This window comes from Platichthys flesus, chromosome 11 (genome assembly GCF_949316205.1).
Source record: "Platichthys flesus chromosome 11, fPlaFle2.1, whole genome shotgun sequence".
In the NCBI taxonomy this organism is placed as follows: Eukaryota; Metazoa; Chordata; class Actinopteri; order Pleuronectiformes; family Pleuronectidae; genus Platichthys; species Platichthys flesus.
The window spans coordinates 10,252,945-10,276,567 of NC_084955.1; the positions used below are offsets into that span (position 1 = coordinate 10,252,945).

At 41.0% G+C, this 23,623-nt stretch overlaps 1 protein-coding gene across 2 annotated transcripts in view; it reads left to right on the top strand.

The window, feature by feature from the left end:
• dnah5 (dynein, axonemal, heavy chain 5) overlaps nucleotides 1-23,623 on the top strand; it is an 81,251-nt gene that overhangs the window by 20,481 nt on the left and 37,147 nt on the right. Inside the window, exons 22-59 of one of the 2 annotated variants that reach the window (XM_062399528.1) lie at nucleotides 22-264; nucleotides 545-741; nucleotides 1,018-1,111; nucleotides 1,772-1,914; nucleotides 2,009-2,085; nucleotides 2,186-2,310; nucleotides 2,481-2,716; nucleotides 3,067-3,285; nucleotides 3,486-3,548; nucleotides 3,655-3,893; nucleotides 4,651-4,798; nucleotides 4,941-5,033; nucleotides 5,602-5,801; nucleotides 5,963-6,116; nucleotides 6,446-6,609; nucleotides 6,827-6,983; nucleotides 7,275-7,487; nucleotides 7,638-7,862; nucleotides 8,580-8,752; nucleotides 10,505-10,575; nucleotides 10,789-10,896; nucleotides 11,058-11,245; nucleotides 12,087-12,281; nucleotides 12,974-13,108; nucleotides 13,395-13,502; nucleotides 13,839-13,992; nucleotides 14,594-14,740; nucleotides 16,223-16,464; nucleotides 16,783-16,959; nucleotides 17,623-17,827; nucleotides 18,050-18,192; nucleotides 18,907-19,041; nucleotides 19,373-19,495; nucleotides 19,795-20,008; nucleotides 20,123-20,346; nucleotides 21,585-21,783; nucleotides 21,880-22,052; nucleotides 22,530-22,660. In XM_062399528.1, coding sequence (XP_062255512.1) covers nucleotides 22-264; nucleotides 545-741; nucleotides 1,018-1,111; nucleotides 1,772-1,914; nucleotides 2,009-2,085; nucleotides 2,186-2,310; nucleotides 2,481-2,716; nucleotides 3,067-3,285; nucleotides 3,486-3,548; nucleotides 3,655-3,893; nucleotides 4,651-4,798; nucleotides 4,941-5,033; nucleotides 5,602-5,801; nucleotides 5,963-6,116; nucleotides 6,446-6,609; nucleotides 6,827-6,983; nucleotides 7,275-7,487; nucleotides 7,638-7,862; nucleotides 8,580-8,752; nucleotides 10,505-10,575; nucleotides 10,789-10,896; nucleotides 11,058-11,245; nucleotides 12,087-12,281; nucleotides 12,974-13,108; nucleotides 13,395-13,502; nucleotides 13,839-13,992; nucleotides 14,594-14,740; nucleotides 16,223-16,464; nucleotides 16,783-16,959; nucleotides 17,623-17,827; nucleotides 18,050-18,192; nucleotides 18,907-19,041; nucleotides 19,373-19,495; nucleotides 19,795-20,008; nucleotides 20,123-20,346; nucleotides 21,585-21,783; nucleotides 21,880-22,052; nucleotides 22,530-22,660 — 6,235 coding nt within the window. The remainder of the gene's footprint in view (nucleotides 1-21; nucleotides 265-544; nucleotides 742-1,017; nucleotides 1,112-1,771; nucleotides 1,915-2,008; nucleotides 2,086-2,185; nucleotides 2,311-2,480; nucleotides 2,717-3,066; nucleotides 3,286-3,485; nucleotides 3,549-3,654; nucleotides 3,894-4,650; nucleotides 4,799-4,940; nucleotides 5,034-5,601; nucleotides 5,802-5,962; nucleotides 6,117-6,445; nucleotides 6,610-6,826; nucleotides 6,984-7,274; nucleotides 7,488-7,637; nucleotides 7,863-8,579; nucleotides 8,753-10,504; nucleotides 10,576-10,788; nucleotides 10,897-11,057; nucleotides 11,246-12,086; nucleotides 12,282-12,973; nucleotides 13,109-13,394; nucleotides 13,503-13,838; nucleotides 13,993-14,593; nucleotides 14,741-16,222; nucleotides 16,465-16,782; nucleotides 16,960-17,622; nucleotides 17,828-18,049; nucleotides 18,193-18,906; nucleotides 19,042-19,372; nucleotides 19,496-19,794; nucleotides 20,009-20,122; nucleotides 20,347-21,584; nucleotides 21,784-21,879; nucleotides 22,053-22,529; nucleotides 22,661-23,623) is intronic. The other variant, XM_062399529.1, reaches the window with a different exon arrangement.

Below are 23,623 nucleotides of genomic sequence, written 5' to 3' on the forward strand. Positions count from 1 at the left end.
GTGTTACCTCTTTCATCCGAGGTGAAGATGAGGGCCAGCTCTTCTCTCGAAGCACTTCACTCCCTCCTGCCAGCACTACACCCTCCACTCCTCTGGTGAGGAAGAGGAAGAAGATGGATCTGATGGAAGTGATGGAGGAAGAGGCCCAGGAGCTCCTCATCTACTTCAACCACCTCAACATGGATGCCTTGCTTAGACTGACACGCCACACACTTGAGGTGCTACGCAAGCACGTCCAATGCTCCTCACACCAGCATTTCAACGGTGGGTCAGCACTCTGCCTAACCAGTAAACTTAAGGAAAGTACTGCTAAGCTTGATTTAAATTTAATCATAACCTTGGACTTGGACTATAAACTTGCTTTGGAAAGACACAAAAGTGAATTTCTAACTCTAAAGATTGCTGTGACCACTTACTTCGCAAAAGAAATTGTAAATTCTAATTACTGTGGTTGATATTAGCCGTTTCTCTCTGCTTAGCTAAAATGTCCATCTTTGAGTCAAATGATGTTGTATCACAGCTTCTCTACTTTACCCCCCTGTAGCTGAGGGTGAACCACCCAGTCATGGCAAAAGCAGCAGTGAGCCGGCAATCATCAAAGTCAATGCGACCCTCTCCATCCCCAACATTAAAATAGTTCCATCTCTGGATGAGGTTCAGCAGACTTTAAACCGGTGTGTGGAGTGCGTGGTCAGCGTCAGCAAAGGAGTCTGCCAGTGGAGCAAAGAGAGGATCTCCAAGGTTCGTTTGATTTATTAAGGGTTCGATTGAGCGTGGCGTGGGGGTGCAGTGGTTAGTACTGTCAGCTCACGGTATGATGGTTTTAGGTTAAAATTCAAGTTCAAACTTTTCTGTGTAGAGTTTGCATTTTCTCCCGATGTCTTTGAGAGTAGCCCAATGCCAGTTGGGTTATAGCTTAACCCTCCCCTTGACCTAACTTAGCTAACTAACAATCATTTTACATTCCTGATAAACAAACGCTGAGATGTTCACTGAACTCTGTTTTCCCTTTTGCAGAGAAAGATGAATGAACGACGGATGGAGGCCCTGAAACAAGAGAGTTCTGAGAGTGAATCAGAGGACGGAGCGACAACACACAGGAGCCTGGCTGGTATGAGAGGATATAAGATACCTGCGTCAACACAACTCAAGCACTTTCATACTTCATCTTCGAGTCTATTTGGACTCTAAGAGTGATTCATCCATATTGTTTCTAACATGCAGACCAGGACACAGATCATTAGTCACTGCACCACACTCACTTCATAATCAGATCTCCTTATTTCACAGCTCAGCAGAGCAAAGGCCCATCTGACTGGGAGCAGACAGTCATACTGATGGAAGGGACATGAATGTGTCAGTTACTTTGGAAGGAAGACATTTAAACAAGAGAGCTTTTTTTAAATCGCCCGCACAGAGCAGCCCTTTCAGTCACATTCGGTTACACCAACATGGAGCTAATGGAGTGAAATAGTTGAGGTAGATGACGCATGATTGATTTGCTGTAAGGAAATCTGTTCTAAAGATACAGTTTAGAATAAAAAAAATTGTATCTAAAAAGCTTTCCTCAAAAGAGTTATAATCAAAATTTTTTTTAGTAGAATAAGATTTATATATCATCCACTGATAAAAGAAACATAATGAACAGGGTTACACAATGAGCAAAATATACTTTTTTTTACAAGAAACCAATAATCATTCTGAACAATCCTTCAGTAATGGGTGGTTATACAGGATCAATTTAAGATTCTATCCTCTGAACTCTTTCCAGACGGCAGCACCTCAGAAAGTTCAGCATCGGTGATTCAGGCCATCCCCGTCAAGGCCCGAAACTACTACAAGTGTGTGTCTGAGAACAAGGACATAGTCAAACTGATGTCCGTTCTTAGTACCTCCATCACCTCCACCAAACAGGTACATGCTCTTTCACTCTAGTTCAATTTCAAAATGTTTAGATATCAATGTCTCTTATTTTTCCTACATAACTCCTGCTTATGTTAATGTGCAGGAGGTGATGACTGCTCTGGACGGTTTCAGCCATTACCATCACATCTGGAAAGAGGATCGTGAAGAAGCCATGCAGAAGTATGACAAACTGAATTGTTTTCACCGAGAGCTTTTTTTGAATGCATGAAGTTACTCCCATTGAAAACAACAATCCATCTTAACAATACTTTTATTTCAGATTTGTCCAGGGCAACCCCTTGCTGTCAGACTTTGAGAGCCAGATTATTTTCTATCGAGACCTGGAGTTGGAGATTAACTCGGAGCCAGAAATCATTACCTGCAGAGCTGTGGCTCTATTAACAGGTTAGATTGATTAAGTGTTACTAGCTCTCTTTGGTACCTATAACATCACTACCTTGCTTGACAACACACCACGGTCAATTCCTTCATTACAGTAAAGGTGTCTTTTGAAACTCAAACATGAAATGTAAACTGGATGCTTACAACTGGTCCCATCTGTTTCTTTGTACTAGCTGACTTGAAGATGTCCCTCACTGCTGAAACCAAGCACTGGATGGTGGATTATGGAGTGTACTGCAACAGGAAGTATCGCTCAGAGATGGAGCATATCTTTGGCTTTGTGGAGGAAGCAGGAAAGAAACTGCATCGAAAGATCAAAGACCTGGATGATTTCCGCATCGCCATGGCATCGCTCCGGGAGATCAGAGAGCACCAAATATCTATTGATTTCCAAGTTGGACCTATTGAGGTATAAAGCACAGCGTTATGTCTTTAAAACAACATAGCTGCTCTCACACATGCTAAGAACTTCACACAATATCCTGAAATCATCTAGAGGGATTGTACATTATATCCTCATATATATATTTATATGGAGATTTTTCTGTTTTCTGACTCAATTGTCTGGACATTTTCCGGAGTTCATGTCTGGAAACGGCTTATGGTAGTTGCTGAGCGTTCGGGTTGAGCCCTGTATCAATATCTTAGTGGAAGTACAGTAGAAGCGCATGAGGTGAACCTCTGTTATTTGATTTAAGGCCCGAAATATGACTCCATGGATGATGTTACATTTATAGCATCTTTCTTCTTTCTTCACAGGAGTCTTACGCCATGCTTCACAAATATGGGCTGTCAGTGCCAAAGGAAGAGTCTGAGAAGGTGGACACGATGCGCTACGCCTGGGAGAAGCTGCTGTCCCTGGGCACAGACGTACAGAACGAGCTGGTGTCCCTGCAGCCAACCTTCAGAGGCGAGCTCGGCAGCAACGTACAAACCTTCCTTGATGACTGTCAACAATTTTACCAGGATTATGAAACGGTAAAGTAAAAAAGGAGCGAGAAAATGCAATGCTCATGTCTGTACATACTCAACACTCAGACAGGAATTGCAGCCACCTACAATATTGGACTAATTACCCATTAAGCTTTTTATTTGAATTATGGCACATAATTATGGTGGCTTGATTGAGAATCATTTAAGTAACAGCTGACAAAGATAACTTATCCTCTCCTCTACAGCAAGGCCCCATGGTGCAGGGACTCCCTCCCCAGGAGGCCAGTGACAGACTCATCATGTTCCAGGTTTGTTATTGACGATCAGATTTGGTAATATTGAGTATGTATCCGTTTGTGATTGTAATAATTAACACGGTTTTACTTGGTATTTTGTTAACATACTTTTCTATAGAATCAATTTGACAACCTGCACAGGAAGTACATCACTTTCTCAAGTGGAGAGGAGTTGTTTGGGCTTCCTGTCACCCAGCATCCTCAGCTGCTGGACATCAAGAAGCAGCTGGCTCTGCTTCATAAGCTGTATGGCCTGTACAACAGTGTCATCGAGACAGTCAACAGCTACTATGATATCCTCTGGGCTGACATCCACATTGAAAAGATCAACAATGAGCTGCTGGACTTTCAGGCGAGGTTAGTTCATCTCCTTTGACATTAATTTTATTATAAATCAAACTGATACCCCTGTTGTGCTACCTTGATCTAAACTCTAAGTTAAATTCTGTTGAAGATTAAACAGAACACCACTGACGTGTTTCGTTGATAAAACTGAAAAAAAAAGCACTTTCATCGTGTTGCCATAGAACGTGGGCGACCATCACCTTTGAAGACCATATAAATATCAGATCACAGGAAAATGAAACACAAAGAAAATCAAATGAACTGATGAAACTCCCTCTGAGCGTCACCCCTTTTCTGGCCTAATTAAAAAAAGAACAAAAAGTTCTCTCTGGTGGGCTGTCATGGAGCATTGCATGAATGCTCCAAAAGAGTTCAATTTCACCATCTCCATTCAATTTTATCTTTGCACCCCAAACACTACCAACATGTATTCTATCTGCACATGTCAGAGAGAATTTGCCCAGTTAAAGCTTTCCATCAAATAGAAAAATAGTTATTTTTAATAAATACGTCTCCACGTTTCTGTTCTCGTGACAGTATGAAAGTAGCTGAAGGTTTTAAACAAATAGCAATCACAAGGGGAATATGTGCTGGTGTCAGAGCTGGAAGAAGACAGGGCAGCTCCGTGCTCCGGCAGACATGCTTTCCATCAGTTTAGAAGTTTTGCTTTTGCACTGGTAACACTGTGTAACTGGTCAGTGTCACTGGTGTGCGCGTGTGTTGGAAGAATGCAACATTAAATTGCTTTTGTTGACTGTGTAACTTCCAGATGTCGTAAGCTGCCTCGCGCTCTGAAGGACTGGAAGGCCTTTTTGGACCTGAAGAAAACAATCGATGACTTCAGTGAGTGCTGCCCCCTGATGGAACTCATGACCAACAAGGCAATGATGGCGCGCCACTGGAAGAGACTTGCGGAGGTCAGAGAAACAAGGCCACCTCCATCCTGACGCCATTGACACACACATCTGCATTTTCCAGTCATTCAGATTCAATAGTTATTATGAAGATAATTCTAATCGGTGTTGTGTTGACATTTGGTTTATCTGGTTTTGTGAGCAGGTGACTGGACATGTCTTTGAGGTGGAATCCGATACATTCAAGCTTCGTAACATCATGGAGGCTCCTCTGCTCAAGTATAAAGAGGAGATTGAGGTAAGAGTGAACAATAGGCTTCTTATTTTAGGCCACAACAGTTGTGAAAGGAACCTTTATTTTTGTAACACATATAGCGGATGATAAATGTCAAGAATGAACATCGTAAAAGTACACATGTTTACCATTCAGCGTTGATTCATTACATCGCAGTATTACATTACAGCATTTTAAAAACATTGCTTTAATTTTCTGTTTGATGAATTGTACATACAGCATGAAGTAACAGAGTTGCAATGAGCCTTAATATTATCTCCAAAATGCAGTGAGCATTAATCCTGGTAACAAATAGATGTGTTTAAATCATCGTTATTTTTATACAGGCCGTTAAATCACATTAATGATTAATGTTTCTGTGTAATCATACAAATTCATCAGATTTTTTTTTATATTTGATAATCATGATAATGTAAATGAAAAAAGTTTTGTAATAGGGATATTGATAATTAATCACAGGTATTAAACTTGTGTAATATATTATTTCCCTTTCTACTTTCTTTTGGTCACCATTTAACATTCCTCACTGGGATTGTTAATATTTCATCAAATCTGTCCATTTCTCACACAGGATATCTGCATCAGTGCAGTGAAGGAGCGGGATATTGAGCAGAAACTGAAACAGGTGATTGCTGAGTGGGACAACAAGACTTTGACATTTGCCAACTTCAAGACCCGAGGAGAGCTGCTGCTGAGAGGAGACGCCACAGCCGAGATCATTGCCAGCATGGAGGACAGCCTGATGGTCCTGGGGTCTCTGATGAGCAACAGGTATGTCCCTATTAAAACTCCCAATCAACAATGTGTGTTTTGAGGTGAGCACAGCATAGCTCTTTGATCGTCATGTAGATGCGACAGTGACCCCACCAGCTATGTGAGGTATAATGTTAAGATTATTTATTTACTTTATTTACTTGTGTCTCTTTTCCCAGGTACAACACCCCGTTTAAACCCCAGATCCAGAAGTGGGTTCAGAATCTCTCCAACACCAATGACATCATTGAAAACTGGGTGACTGTTCAGAACCTTTGGATCTACCTGGAGGCGGTGTTCGTGGGGGGAGACATCGCCAAACAGATGCCCAAGGTACAGTACATCGCAGTGACTTATTCCTCTCTTAATTTCAGAGGGGTGATTGGAATGACATATTTATCATTTCATCAATATTTAGATCGACTATTTAGTAATGGTTGTGGTTAGGAGTAGAGAGAACATATTATAAATAAAGCTACATGTCATGTTGTTGTATGATGACTGTTAATAATGTAACAATAATCATGTAGTCCTTGCCCGAATGTACAAAATAAATATCTGATAATTAGTTTTTTATTTATTTATTTATTTTTATTAATTTTTTTTTTTCATAATGCAACTGGACTTAGAAAATTATCAAATATTACTCAACTCTATTTTAGGAAGCAAAGCGTTTCTCCAACATCGACAAATCCTGGGTGAAGATTATGATGCGAGCCCACGAGATGCCCATTGTGGTGCAGTCGTGTGTGGGAGATGAGACCATGGGACAGCTGCTTCCTCACCTCTTTGAACAGCTGGAGATTTGCCAGAAGTCCCTTACAGGGTACGTATGAAGTACTGACATGTGAAACCATTGTCATCTACATCACATGTCAAGACAACGTGAAGTATGAACAGTTCAAACTTAACTCAAAGTGGTGTACTTTTAAAAACGTTAAAAATATGTATTTTTTTACTGATGTGCCACCAGCAGTTTTTCAAACACAAGCTGCTTTCAGAAAAAAACTATTCTAACATTTTCTTTTCATGCTGTCAAACAGATATTTGGAGAAGAAGCGTCTCCAGTTCCCTCGCTTCTTCTTTGTCTCCGACCCTGCTCTGCTCGAGATCCTGGGCCAGGCCTCCGACTCCCACACCATCCAGGCCCACCTTCTCAACGTCTTCGACAACATCAAATCTGTCATATTCCATGAGAAGGTGAATTTCATTGAGCTGCTTACAGTGATTCATTGTTCCTATTATTCATTATGTCTTTTAATTTGTCAGTGTCACAGAACAATGGCGTCTTTCAAACCCTCTGACAGGAGAACTGAAACATCTGAAAAAACAAAGTGCATTGCATCAGGGCAGAATGCAAAACAAGCTCATACATTTTGAATTGACTAATCCGAATAGTGTAGAAAAGTATATTTCATCATATTGTTTCCCTTCAAAAGTGATATAGAATCATGAGTTAGTCTAATCAATCAAACGTGTCATCTTTCCCAGGTATACGACCGTATCCTGGCTATATCATCACGGGAGGAGGAGATTGTGGAACTAGATCATCCTGTCACAGCGGAGGGGAATGTGGAGGCTTGGCTCAGTGCTCTGCTGAGTGAATCCCAGAAGTCTCTGAACTTGGTGATCCGACAGGCTGCCATAAACATCCAAGATTCCGGCTTCCAGCTCATTGAATTCCTAAACTCCTACCCCGCTCAGGTAGGTCACAGTTGGAATCAAACTAACACTTAACGCACACAGGCCATACTCGTTGGTTGCTGACCTACTGCTGCTTCCTTAAAAGAAAACATATTAGAAAATCCAAACACCTTTGTTCATCATGCAATGAGTTTCTTGTTCTTGATCCAGGTGGGCCTGCTAGGCATTCAGATGCTGTGGACAAGAGAAGCTGAAGAGGCTCTGACCAACGCCAGATCGGATCGCCGCGTCATGGGCAAAGCCAACCAGTACTTCCTGGACCTGCTCAACACGCTGATTGAGACGACCACAAAAGACCTGGGGGCAGTAGAGAGGATTAAATATGAGACCCTCATCACCATTCACGTCCACCAGAGGGACATATTTGATGACCTGGTAAGTATTCTATTGATCATTTAGTAGTAATTAACGTGTCCTATCAAAGGGTCCGGTAAGTTTTTTACATTCAAATTACTTGATTATGATGGAGCCACTTAAAGGGAAGAACAATTGTGAGATTGAGCAAATGAAGTCCTAATTATAATAATAATACAATTGTTATATTAGGCTACGTGCTATTATAAAAGAGGGATGTTGGAAGATCTTTTCGTTTGGCAAGATTTTTTCTAAATCTTTTGGCCGTCCTATTTTACTTCTCTCCTCTGTAATGACACTCCTCGTCTGTCCCATTTCTCCTTTCTCTCTGTGCTCATTTTAATCTTATCTCTCTATTCAACATCCCTTTTCCTTATTCTGTCACCTGATTTCTTCATGCTTCATGTATTCATTCAATCGATTTCCTTGATCTGCCTCTTTCCTGCCTAATGGCCTTTCACCCATTCTTCTTTCATTCCTTCTTTACTGGCCTCTGAACTTCTTTCCACCTGTAACCTTCCTGTCCCCTCCACCCCTCCCCATACTCCTGCCCCTCCACCAATTCATCCCTCTTTCTTCCTGCTTTTATCTCTCACCTCACATCATCTCCTGAACGGTGCCCTTCAATTTCCTATTCTTCACTTGCCATCCTCTCTCTCCCCTTGTTTTCAACCTTTTATCTTTATCATCTTTTCTCTGGATCTGCTTCCCCTCTCACCCATTACTCTCCTCCCCCAGTGCCGACTGCATATCAAAACCCCCAGCGACTTCGAATGGCTGAAGCAGGCCCGTTTCTACTTCAATGAGGACTCCGACAAGATGGTCATCAACATCACAGATGTGGTCTTCATCTACCAGAATGAATTCTTGGGCTGCACTGACAGGCTTGTCATTACGCCGCTGACCGACAGGTAGAGGCTTCATACGTGAGGGTACACACTTTAATGAAGGCAGAGATAAAATAGAAAGAAGTGTTGTACTGACTAGCAGGCAATATCAAATGATAAACAGACACGCACACACACACACACATACACACACACACACACACACAAAGACACACACAGATGACATATCTTATATAATTACAAATATCTAAAGATAATTTATGTCTGTTATAAATACCAACCAAACTAACTATAAATCAAGCCAATGAAATAAAAATCCCCTGATTTAAATAATAATCTAAGTATACAGTGCAGCATTCAGATACAATACAGACACAGATATGCTAAATCACACAAGATACAGTGGAATGATTACACAGTAGCACAAGTATGGGTCGCTTTGAGTCATATTGTATTTAAAGGTTAAATAACTACTACTGTTATAACATATATATAATTTAATTGACAACTGTCAAACAACTGCAGCGTTTGAAGGACAACACAACCTGGGAATAATTGCAGTCTCATACAAATGTATTTTTACATTTGTGAGAAAATCAACAATTACAGCTACGCATACCACCACCAAGGAATAGGCTAAATAGGCCTGATTTTGATCAAGATGCATGAATTATTCCCTGAGAAAAACTCACCCTGTCTCAGAGGAAGAAAAACAATAGACAAATTCTGTATCTGCCCTTTTGTCTGGATCTGACTTCAAATTCAATGGGTTCTGTCTTGGCCTGTGTTTCATCCTTCAAGCTTTTCTAAAAATCTGTTCAGTAGTTTTTGCATAATCCTGCTGACGGAGGTGATGACTTCACCTTCTCTGTGCTGCACCTTATTCAGGATGAATGGCAAGGATCCAGTAACATGATCTTTGTCACCATGCAGGCAACAGTAGACATTCAAGTTTTTCATATATCAGAGAAGTATCCACAGCAGCAGCAAGGCACTTCAGCTGCTTACTGATATCTGTGTCAATAATGGCCACTCTAACAATGGTACATATTCAGTGGTACGCAGAGCCCTGAACTGCACAATCAGTTGTCATGATCCCAGTGTTGTGAGCGCTCTGTTGTCATCATCAACAATGTCACTTAAGCCCAATTCATACTTTTGCATAAAAGCTAAGCCATAGCCTATGCGTAGAAAAAAAAAATCAAACCACAACACAGGTTCCATTGAATCAACGCAGACCGAAAGAGCTGTGATTGGTCCGCTTGGTAGGAGCATATCTCTGGTAGACTGTCACCATTTTGGAATTGAACAAAGACGTATGGACTCTCTTACATTGATGAGTCAAAGAGTGGTGGTTGTCTGTTTATTCAAAGTTTATTAATATTGATCGTATCACAGGGGCTCAAATCCATGCACCATGTGTTCCAGACAGTCTGTGACATGTCTGTAATAGTAGATAGGTAGCAGTAGTCTGATTTTATGGACACAAACTTGAATGCATGCACAGTTGACCATGATTTTTGACACGATGCTGGCCCTGCAGTGATGAGAGGACACCATCTTTAGCCAGAAGGCCAGGGTAAGGGCCCAGAGACCGCCATCATCTCTGCTGAAGGGTATTGGAACAAGACCAGCTTCAGGGGCGGCATTTTCCTGCTGTGCCCTGACCTCAATCCTCCCTGTAGAGAATCACATCACATTAGTTTTATTGTGAGATTGATTGAATGTGAGGGGAATGGATACAGCTTTGTGAGAAAGCTAAACTATTCACCTTGCCAATGAAACTGAAGTGCGTGTGTGTGTCTCTTTGCACAGGTGCTACATCACCATAGCCCAGGCTCTCGGTATGAGTATGGGTGGAGCCCCTGCCGGTCCAGCAGGAACAGGTAGGACTTTAAAATCTATTTAGACACATGGTAATTTTCCAACTAACAATCAGAAGTTAAAGGGTAGAATCCATTTTTTTGTGGAATTCTGTGAAGAGGATTTGATAAGTCAATACCACATGATTTCAGATCAGAATAATTTGTTTTTCTTTCAGCACTTAAAAATTAGCCACTTTGTCTCAGGATGTAACAAAAATGCCTTTCCTTCATTAGGCAAAACTGAGACCGTTAAAGATATGGGTCGCTGCCTGGGAAAGTACGTCGTTGTCTTCAACTGTTCCGACCAGATGGACTTCAGAGGATTGGGAAGAATATTCAAAGGTAAAAGTCACAATGCAAATTGATGCAATTATACTATGCAAATAAGTTTTATTATTTGAGATAACGCGGCGCCGGCACCACAAAAGGTTAGAATGAAACAGCTGTTGTTTGAGCCGTATATTTGACTATACAAATTGATCGAACACATGTCTGATTTCCAGGTCTGGCTCAATCTGGTTCTTGGGGCTGTTTTGATGAGTTTAACCGGATCGACCTCCCAGTTCTGTCGGTGGCCGCCCAGCAGATCGCGGTCGTCCTCTCCTGCAAGAAAGAACGTCGCAATAACTTTGACTTCACGGATGGAGATAATGTGAAGATGAACCCCGAGTTTGGCCTCTTCCTTACCATGGTGAGTGGCATCAGTGCTGTGATGTAATGCTGTGTTTGTATGAGAAAGTTCCTGGTCAGATTGAATACGATGAGGTACATGCATATGGATTCCTATAGCCGCACAATAACCTCTAGTTTTATTAACTAGATGTATTAATATGATGATACAGATTTTATTCCGAGCAAAAACAAATAATGCAATAGGATTTTATTTATGTGGCTAAGTAGAGTAAAAAGAGTCTTACTTATCAAGCCAGTTCATACAACATTAAACACAGGGGTTGGCCTCCTTAATAAAGTTACCCAGTGTTCATTACCTCTCTCTTTATATAATAATAGTTAGATCTCTTTATCTCCCTGGCACAGTTGCCATCCCAAGGCAAGTCATTAAACAGAACAGTGGAATAATTCTCCTGTGTGGGGAGACGGGTCAGAGATCAGGTGTGTGTGAGAGAGGGAAACTAACACACATACACACACATGTGTGCATACAGACGGTAATCAAAGGCAGCCTTTGTGGAAGGAAGGCATGAGCCATGTCCATAGAGCTTTCACTAGTTGAAGGATGGTGTGCCGAATGAAGTTTAATTATCTTCCAATATTAACTTAGGATTCCATGTGTTACTTAATGAGTAAATACAAAGAGACCCAGAAGGCAGTGTACGTCTATATATATTTGTACAAATTGCATACACTGTTTTTTTTCAATTTATTTTGAGGTATTATTTGAAAGGTTATAATTTGAGATTCAAAGGTTCTATGAAATATAGGATGTAATATTACACTTCCTTGTTATTACAAATGCATTTTTTCTTATCTCCCCTTTTATTTATTCTCATTTCTTCTTTCCCTGTATTTAGAACCCGGGTTACGCAGGTCGCCAGGAGCTGCCTGAGAATCTGAAGATCAACTTCCGCACCGTGGCCATGATGGTTCCTGACCGTCAGATCATTATCCGGGTAAAACTGGCCAGTTGTGGGTTTAAAGACAACCAGGAGCTGGCCCGAAAGTTCTTCACCCTTTACAAGCTGTGTGAGGAGCAACTCTCCAAACAGGTAAAAAGATGGTGAAAGCATCCTGGAAAAATGAAAAGTAATTGCATTCTGAGTGATTATAACAGGTAAAGTTAAATTGAAAACACTTTTACACTTTTTTTTTTAAATGCATGATATTTTAATCAAAGTTCGCCTATAATGTCATCCAAACCTCTGGAGAAAAGAGCTTTAAAATGATTTTCAGAACCATTTTTTGTGACCTATCTTAAAGAGAAAAAATTAAACAAATAATGTAAAGTTCATCAGCCCAAAGCTCACTGAATAACACTCAGAGACATATGAATAATTTAGGCTCAATGGGTTCGTTAAATTACCAATTCAGTGACCGTCCAACTTTAAAGTGTCCTAATTTGACATGGAAGGATTGAGCTGTTATTGACTCATGGAGTTTGACTCATGTCTCATTGATATTGTGCTTATTTTGTATATCATTTTAAACAAATGCAAAGGTTTTAAGTCACCATCAGAGCCTGAAGTGGAATGAATCACATTCTACTCGTCTGTGACTCATTTATGTTTTATAACCTACATTGTTATTTGTTGTGCTGTGAGTAGTATTGAAATATCATGTGTTTTAATGAGAACTTCCTTAGGCTTGTAGCAAAAGGAGAAAAGAGAAAAGGCTGGTTTTCAAACTCATAAGAATCAAGCTATATTCAGGAAAAAATCCTAAATGTTCTCTCACTATTCAGGTTCACTATGACTTTGGCCTGCGGAACATCTTGTCAGTGCTGAGAACACTGGGAGCATCCAAGCGATCCAATCCCACTGACACGGAGTCCACCATCGTCATGAGGGTCCTCAGGGACATGAATCTCTCCAAACTGGTCAGTTAAGAATATTATGCAATAGAGCTTTCAATAGATGATCTTCATATCAGAACAAAAAACACAGAACAATCAAGCCAGTTTCTTTTGAAACATTTTCATGAGCAGCAATTTTGATAATAGCAAAAAGGAGTAAAAGATTGTATTGATTACTTATAAAGTAAGCACAACAGACCAGACTAGAATATTAATATCATCAGATGGATTCAAGATTGATTATTCCCAACTGTTATTTGTGACTTTTTGCTAACCTGGGTCAATGTGTATGCATTTGTGCGTTTGCTAGATCGATGAGGACGAGCCGCTCTTCCTGAGCTTGATTGATGACCTCTTCCCAAGCATCCAACTTGATAAAGCAGGCTACCCTGATCTAGAGACTATCATCGACAGACTGGTATGAGGGTCGTAATGGATTACATTGTCTACATTTGTGAGGGAGAGTGGAATCGCAGATAAACACAGTGGGATAGAGAGATTGAGGGGAGAGTTGTAAAGGGCAGGAAAACGTAAGGAGAGAGAAATAAAGAGGCTGTAAAATCGCTGGAAAAGACTAATGGACTGACAGACTGTATCTTTCATGTCACTCTTAAACTCCTCAAGATATATAGCACACAAAGGGATAAGAATGGTGTCATTTACCATTTTCTGAGGGATCTAAACTAAGTGACTGTGGCACCCAGAGTGCAGAGGAAAGACCACTGGTGTTTGAACTGTTATTTTGCTTCATCAGGTTGAGGAAGCAGGTCTGATCAGTCACCCTCCCTGGAAGCTGAAGATAATCCAGCTGTATGAGACTCAGACGGTCCGACACGGCATGATGGCCCTGGGGCCCAGTGGGGCTGGAAAGACCACGTGCATACACACGTTGATGAGAGCTTTGACAGGTGGGATTGTGTGCATGTTTTGGAATGAACAGCACTGAGTCAGGTAGATGTGTGTGTATTCCTATCGATCATGCAATTCAATCAGGGAGGCATCTGATCTGTCCCAAGATAATACTGCAATTTCTGCACATGATATTGACCCTAAACTTAAGTAATATCAACATTTCTTTAAAGACAAGAAGCACAGGGAGTCTGTGTGGCCCTCGTGGAGGCAGTCTTAGATTACTTTAATATATAACATTAGAGAAGACAGGGTTAGTCTCACTAAATTTGAATTCAGCTGATGAATAAAAAACTTTTCATGCCGTTCTTTTTGGAAAGCATCCTCACTTTATTTAGTGCCTGAAGCCCTTTTTTCCACAAAACTCTATGTTCAAGTAAAGGAGACACAATCTAGTGATACATGGGTTGTTTGTTGAAACTCTTGTGTCTGTGGGCAAGAGAGGCAAAGACACCCAGAGAAGAAGAATCATCCTCTCTGCCCTACCCTTAACAGTGCTTCCTCACAAATCATTGGACAAGCTGTTTTTTGTTTGTTTTAATAAATGTGATGCCTTTGTCAACAATGTGTTAATGTTTGTACATGTATTTCATCCATCAGAATGTGGTCAGGCTCACAGAGAGATGCGCATGAACCCCAAAGCCATCACCGCCCCCCAGATGTTCGGCCGACTGGATGTGGCCACAAACGACTGGACTGACGGCATCTTCTCCACACTTTGGAGGAAGACCCTGAAAGGGAAGAAAGGTAAGAGAGGTTATTCAAACTGCTTTCAGACAGACACTGAACCGATAGTCTGTGGGAATGAAAACGTCCCAAGTTAGTTGCTGCGGTTTATTCTTCCAGCCCCCTTGTAAAAACTGGATAATGTCCGAATGAACCCATGTGAGAGTACAGCGGGAGATTATCCGGAGGGTTCACCATAAACGAGTGGACGCCTTAGTGACGTGTCTAACATATTGTCAGGAGCTTTTGGTGATAAGAACTGATGCTGGAGTCCATGAATTTTACAAAAATACATGTCACCCACACCCATTTCGTCCAAACGCTCTGGAGATTTACGTTTTGTTGTGAAGGCAAAATGTGGAAAAAGACCTGAGTCCGAAAAACGGCTTTACTTCCAATACTGATATATTTCCTTAACGGTGGGATGAGATGACTTGGAAGCATGCTAGCAGTTGTACATAGTGAATACATTTGCATCTTCCCTGCTAATTTGATATTATAGAGAGAGAGAGAAATTGAGAGAGGAGCTCATCAAACGTAATTTAGATATTTTATGGCATTTTTATGTGAATACTTGGGGAAAACCCGTTTGCTCTTACGTTGCAGAGAAGTTTAAATATCTCGGGACATCCGCGGTTCAAAGTAGCACCAACAGCTGTTTTATCTTCCACTCGGTCCTGCGCCTACATGCTTCATCAAAAATGCATCTGTGCATCGTTATGAATATGCATTGTGTGTGTTTGCTTTTATGTGTCAAAATATGCATCTGATGTATTCACAATCTGCCGGCATGTGGTTTTGCATATCTTTTGAACAGGTTGCACTCCATATGTTTGTATAAATTGCCTTTGTGTGGCTCGTTTCTTTGAGCTGATGGGAATTCGGTAAAGTGAAGCTAGACGATGTGACATGATGCGAGTTGTGACAGGGCTGCAGCTCCTGAGTGAAATGTCCTACAGGGGAAAAAAGAAGCTCAATGAAACTAGTTTGCCCTGGCAATCTGATACAGATGCAGCGATCTATTTTAGGGACGTGTAGTAAATGTGGCTGATTGCTCGTGTACATGTGAGCAGACGTAATAGTAACAAGTTATTGTGAGTCCTTCCGGTTTAGTTTAGAATACTAGGTCAGTGATCAAACAACTATACTCATCTGCATTGGACCAAAGGAGCATGAACCACATTCATTAATGACCAGCAGCTAGACTGTACGATGTTTCACTGACTGTTGATACTCGGGAGGTTTATTCTACGACTCCTGTCCTAACTTGGGGTCTTTGGGACTGGTATTCTTCTTTTTTTTCTAAGAAGAAGAACTACATTTGAATTAGTATGCATTATTGCAAGATAGTCCATATAAAAACGGCTTTGGTGTAACCTTTTCTATGCATTAAATACATATTCAGAGGCCTTTTCATTTGCTGATTTGGAAAATTATAGGTCATAGCAGTAGGTCACATCAAATTCATGGAGAAAACTAGTGCAATGTTTTTCTCTCTCTCAGCCGAGCACATCTGGATCGTCCTGGATGGGCCGGTCGATGCCATCTGGATCGAGAACCTGAACTCAGTGTTGGATGACAACAAAACTCTGACACTGGCGAACGGAGATCGTATACCCATGGCTCCCAACTGCAAAGTGGTTTTCGAGCCGCACAATATCGACAACGCCTCTCCAGCCACTGTCTCTCGTAACGGCATGGTGTTCATGAGCTCCTCTGTGCTGGACTGGAGCCCCATACTGGAGGTGAACCGTCTAATTAAACCTTTCTGTTTTACACCATTATGGAAAAAATGAGTTTCTTATGATCTAATTTAGTATGTTGTATGGTTTCGAGGTAACAGTTCTTTGGCTATCTGTCCGTTTAAAGTGGCTGAAATAGTCCAAAAATTCCCAAATCATTCAAAAGGTAATTGCTGCAAGACCAACAGTTCTCTACATCTGATTACTAGACATAAACAACTTGTAAAAGGGCAACAGAAGCTGTCACCCGCTGTGCCGCCATGTTTGAAACTAATGTTATTCATGGGGTCCTAACCACAGCAATGTGCTTAATGCTCTCAGGGCTGGTTGATGAAACGCTCCTACCAGGAGGCAGAGGTGCTGAGGGAGCTCTTCGCTAACTCTTTCTTGGCGCTCTACTGCTACACCGTGCAGTCGCTTGAGTCCAAGATGGACATGCTGGAGGCCTTTGTCATCATGCAGTGCATCAACATGCTGCAGGGCCTCATACCATCTAAGGTAGGGTTACAACCCTTTCTGAATTCCCATCATGGGACTGAATGCACTTAGAGATCACTCACTGTATATTTTTATGGTGAAGAGGTCAAACTGCCAGTACAAAGTGACTGGTCCAGTAAAAAGGTGGTTGTTTATAGAGATGTATTTGAAATCACTTGCATCATCACTGAAGAATGAAATGAAAAAAATTTACAGATACAATAAAGAATACGGAATACAAAAATGTATCGCACTGGAAAAAACGTTCACCATTATTATTCCCACTTTTATGAACTTGGCTCTAAAAGCATTAACCAGCTTAATGGATTATTAATGTGATTGGTATTAAAGCACGTATTACAACCGAAGCAACATTGATAAGTTATACTTAGTTCAAATTAGATTTTAGTTAAGAAAATAGCTTTTTCTATTGCTCTGTATGTCAGAAACTGCATTTTTATTTATTTTATGTCCAAGCGAATTGATTAATGAGTTAGAACTCAGGAAATATGTAACTAGATGAAAAAGATCTGACATTTTAAGGGAACTGATATTTATTTTGAGTTAAATTTGGTGCAGGTTGATTGAATGCAAGGCTACATTCTAATGCTTGATATACTCCTGTCATCTATTACATTTGGTTATTTCGATAGTTCTTGACATGAGATGATTGTTCCTCTGCAGGATAGTACTGCTGACTTATCCACTGAGCACCTGGAGCGGCTGTACGTGTTCGCCCTGATCTGGAGCACTGGAGCCCTGCTGGAACTGGAAGACAGGAAGAAGATGGAGATCTGGCTCAGAAATAACAAGAAAATCCATCTAAATTTGCCAAACATCCCTGATGACAGCGAGAACATCATGTTCGACTACCACGTCCAATCAGATGGTATGAATGCGCTGATGAACAGATGTTCTCACCTGCAGAATAGCTGTCAGTAAATATCTAAGCTTGTTGACAGGGAGACTCATGATGCCTAGTGTTGTACTTTATTTTGGCTGCAGGTGCACGTTTATCAAATGAAACTGTGAAATGAGAAAATATTTCTCAAATTAAAGGACAGTTTAGAAGTGGCGTGTTTTGTGCTAATCTGATTTTTCCTACTCTCAGGTGAGTGGACCCACTGGAGCAGCAAAGTGGAGGAGTACGTTTATCCATCTGACATGACACCAGAGTACAGCTCCATCTTGGTCCCCAATGTGGACAATGTCAGAACAGACTTCCTGATTCAGACCATCGCCACGCAGGGCAAGGTGAGGTCCAAATAGTGTCCTTTCTATCAGAGTCAGAATCAGAATCAGAATCAGAAGTATTTTATTGCCAAGTAGGTTTACACCTACAAGGAATTTGTTCTGGTTATTGGTGCATACAATGAACATAGAAACATAAAATGCAATAAATACAACGTACATAGGAAAAGCAATGAAAAATAGAAAACCAGTATATATTTACTCACTGTTTACTTCTTATTTTTTCACTTTGTTCCTTGCCATGGATGGGGACACACACACACATACATCCACACTCTTCCGATCGACAATAGAGCAGCGTGGGTGGACGCAGCACGGCTCCACTACATATGATGGTCAATACTCTACTTATTAGAGTATTGAGTATTAAAGTGGCCCATAAAATGCTGCACCACAATACACTTACCATAGTGCATTTGTGTGTGTGTGTGTGTGTGTGTATTTTTGTGTATGTGTATGTGTGTAGTCATTAATATTCATAATGCCAGTAGAGGACCATGAGGGGCATCTGTATGCTGTTGGTTTCAAGACATTTTAAGTTCAGGCAGTGATGTACACTAGTATCTTAGGCTGTCTGAAAGAAACAAATGCATCCTTTCCAAACAGACGATACAAACCTGACAATTTAAATCGTCACTTTCTTTCTATTTCTCTTTATCTTATCCTTTTGACCTGAAATGAGACTTTTGCCTTATCAAACTCTGTCAATGTTTCCAGGCCGTTTTGCTGATTGGAGAGCAAGGCACAGCCAAGACAGTTATGATCAAGGGCTACATGTCGAAATATGATCCTGAGTGCCACATGGGCAAGAGCCTCAACTTCTCCTCCGCCACGACACCGCTCATGTTCCAGGTAGGACAAAACCATGTATTTACAATCCAGTAAATTAATATAGATTGAACGGCTCTTTGTGCCACTGCAGCTTCATCTGATGATAACGTGTCACGGATTATTGTGAACTCGTGAACTAATATTGATCGATGCCCCATTAACAATGTGCAGGCTGGAGTAATGAACATGGTCTTTTGTCTGTACATGGCTAAGCTGCGCATTTCTCAAGCTGTTGCAATGGATTATGTCAGAGTGGAACATAATAGAGCTGTCCTCTCTTTCTCTTTTCTTGGCTTTTTTTGTCATCATCTTTGTCACCATACGTGCTTCTTTGCTCCCCGATTCATTTCAGAGGACAGTCGAGAGCTATGTGGACAAAAGGATGGGGACCACTTATGGGCCCCCAGCTGGGAGGAAAATGACCGTCTGCATTGATGATATCAACATGCCTGTCATCAACGAATGGGGAGATCAGGTTAGGGATCATTTTAGTATCATTAACAACAGAAAATGAAAACAATAATATATATATATTAATGTACTTGAAAACATGATAGGGTTTTAACTTTAACTTTACGGTCTGGAATACTAAAGCATAATTTAAAGCAAAAAATGTATATTCATTAAAACATTTTATTGAACTAAATTCTATAAAGATTAATTTAAGCATTTGTTTACCTAATCAAGTTTGAAAATAAATGAAATGGTTATAGCAGTGGTAGAGGAAAACAAACAGTCACAAAACTATTATTCTGTTTTTACTCTTCCTCATAGGTGACGAATGAGATTGTCCGGCAGCTGATGGAGCAAAATGGATTCTACAATCTGGAGAAACCAGGAGAGTTCACCAATATTGTAGATATCCAGTTCCTGGCAGCTATGATCCATCCGGGTGGAGGCCGGAATGACATCCCACAGAGACTGAAAAGGCAGTTCTCCGTCTTTAACTGTACTCTGCCCTCCAATTCTTCCATCGACAAGATATTTGGTGGGTGAAAAAAGTGTAACGGTGCAGTAGATTTATACGGATAGATGTATTACTTTAAAAATACTACTTATACTATGGTGATATCAAATGTTGGCTCCCAATTCTTATATATAGGTGTGATTGGCGAGGGCCACTTCTGCACTCAACGTGGCTTCACCGAGGTGGTACAGAGCACCGTGCCCTACCTTGTGTCTCTGACCCGCCAGCTCTGGCAGTTGGTAAAGATCAAGATGCTCCCGACACCTGCTAAGTTCCACTACATCTTCAACCTGAGGGACCTGTCCAGGGTCTGGCAAGGCATGCTCAACACCACCTCTGAAGTGATCAATAGTGTCTCGGTGAGTTTACACACACTATTTGATAGCCTGACCTCTAAAATGACATGTGAAAGTAAAACATGGTTAACCTGGCTACATTTCTATTAGAGAAGACTGATTTTTATTCCCGGAGGTTAAAAAGGTATTTACAGAAAAAGAAGCGTAGTACTTCCTTGTACCTGAAGTCAATTGAAAGTTCAGCTGACAATGATGTTATTCTAAATAGGCCTTCCCAATAGATAATAGTTCAATTAAAATACCCAGTCTCCGTTATCGTTTTTTTAATTGAACTGCATTCATATAAGATTGCTGTCAAAGGAGATTAGCCGAAATACCGTCTAGACCTAAAACACCTACAAAAAGATTTGCTGTTTAAGTTTTGTGTGGCAAAATATTTTCCTTGTGAAATTAAAGACACTAGCAGGACTGTAACCACTGAACAGTAAATACATTAAGCCCCAAAATATTGGCCGTGGCCCCCAAAGCCTATTTCGTCATTGGACGAAAGCCTACATTGTGTGCATGTAAACAAAGCAAAGAGGCACATCAAACTTAGAACAGCAGCAGAGCACAGTGGGGAATAGAGTACTGTTAAAAAGTCACATTGAGAGCCTGACAGAATGATCAAAACCTGTTCTTACGTAGTAAAGGCACCGTAGTTTACATTATGCATAATATTTACAAAAAATTGGAGAGAGAATTGTTCTTTTTTGTTGTTAGGAAGAATAAAAAAAAAAAACCTAACATCTGAAATTCTGGTATTGTAAGCTCAATAAATGCTGAGGTGGCCAACACCTTGTTGTTTTGTGGCCTCACTGAATAATTAACTACAATGAAATATATCCTCCACCTCAGGCTGCCCGGAGTCCATACAGGCTCCACACACCTGCTGAGACTGCCAAATAGGCTCACACTACACTAAACTTATACAAATATATAACATGTTATAACGGTCCCAGCCTTCTGTTCACGGGGGCATTGCTGTGTGTGCTCTATCCTACAATCAATATATATAATCAATGTCCGGCTTAATCATTTTCAGAGTAAGCAAACGATCTGGTGGGTCTGTGCTCAAAGAATTTCTTTGCTGATCTGAATCTTGTTTAAATCCTGTATAAGGACTTTTTAGCTGGTTATGAGTGGTCTTATTTTAACATTGCTGCCTCTTTATGACCTACAACAGCAGATGGGGGAGGGGGGGGGCAGCTAGCCAGGCTAAAGGCTAGGCAGAAGGCTAATACAGAAAATCTTGTTTCCAGGTGTTGATGGAGTTGTGGAAGCACGAGTGCAAACGAGTGATCTCTGACAGATTTACCTTGCCCGAGGACGTGGTGTGGTTCGACAAGACTCTGGCAAAGCTGGTGGAGGAGGAGCTTGGCGAGGAGCACAAGAAAATGGTGGACTCTGGAGTAGACAGTTTCTTTGTCGACTTCCTCCAAGATGCACCCGAACCTACAGGTACTGAGGGCAGTGGTGTTGTTGTTTTCTTGTGTATACTACAACTATTATGTTGTGTCGTGATCGTTTTAATTTGAAATGCTTTTTTCCGCCCAGGGGAGGAGGCAGAGGATGCAAACTTTGATATGCCAAAGGTGTACGAGCCAATCGAATCGTATGACAGTTTGAAGGAGCGTCTGAACATGTTCCTGGGCCTTTACAATGAGAGCGTCAGGGGCACTGACATGGACATGGTCTTCTTTCAGGATGCCATGATACATCTCGTCAAGGTACTTAACATATGTGATTTTTCCCCCCTAATCAGTTAAAGACACAAAGACGTACGGCAGAACCCCATGGCAGCGCCACCAGTAATGAACAAATACCTGTTCACCTTTATATTCAGTTCGGGAAAGCTCGACTCAGTACGCCATGCCATTGTAGTGAATGTGCTGTTGTCTAAATAGACAACTTGGCTTCAGTTGATGAGTCCCAGTGTCCACTGTTTCAGAGTGCAGGTAGCCTGATTATTAAAAGTTGATATATATTAAACATATCACATGTCCAAACTTCAATCCAATTTGACACTGCCCTTCCTCCCCTCCTTAACAATACACATGCCAAGTGTAAAGCTGATAAGATGAATGTCTCTTAAGATATACGTTCCAAATACAGACAGGCAGAGATTTCTAGAATTAGTAGATTGATTCCCATGGCTCCTTCATACTACAAGTGGTCAAATTGTATGTTTGGGTTTCTTTGTTTAGGTGTCACGGATAATTCGTACCCCTGGAGGTAACGCCTTGTTGGTGGGCGTCGGGGGCTCAGGAAAACAGAGCCTGACCCGACTGGCCTCATTCATCGCTGGATACCAGATCTTCCAGATCACACTGTCACGGTAAGGCTCAGCACGGCGGGTGAATGCTCGTGCACATGCACTCATGAACACAATAATTGTTACTCATCCTTATGACCCAACCCTATCTTAATTATAACCTGGTGAAATATGCCATGCAGAATTTCATGTACGTGCTGAGAAAACCAGGACTGACAAGCTCTCTGTTTCTCTCAACATGAATACGTCAGGCACAAACCCACCACACTGGGCTGTCTCTCAACGCTTTGATTTATACAAAGGAACATTCTAGCTGCTTTGACAAAAGGCAAAGTTCTGCTTGATCAACCAGCAAATTCAGCTCTAAACTATATTTGAGGGAGGAAATGTGTTTTTGCAGTAAATAAGAGTCGTTCTTTATTGAATCATTATTGTAACACATTTTCTATGGTTCATGAGTATGACACTGAGTCACTTTAAAGCTCATATATTGTACAATGAATCACTCACTTTCTATAGAGCAGGTGTGCTTTGTAATACACAATAACATCTGTTTTCCGTTTGAATTATTATTGTGTTAATTCGGGACCCAGCGATCTTGCGAACAAAGTAGCTGTTTTTTATTTTCACTTAATATGCCACATTGTTCTGTCTCAATCCCCTAACCTGATAAATGTTTTTCTCTCCCAGTCACCATCACATTTCCCGTTTTCATAATAGATTTGAATGTTTGGCATTAATATGAATGAGGCTCGTGTTTCTCCTCTTGGCTTCGGAGTCCTCTGGATACAACAGGCACCTCGACTGTGTTCTCCCTACCTTCTTATTTTTCCTCTGTTATCTCTTTTCTCGAACACACAAACATCCCCAGACAAATGCATTTTACATAATTACCACTCCTTTGACTCAAGTACACTCAATCCGACTTTCATCTTCTCACTTTCTTGTTCCTCTTGTGTAAACTGTCCTTTTTCCAATTCTGTCATCCTAACTTCTAATTTAATGCAATCGCCTCTGCCCATTTAT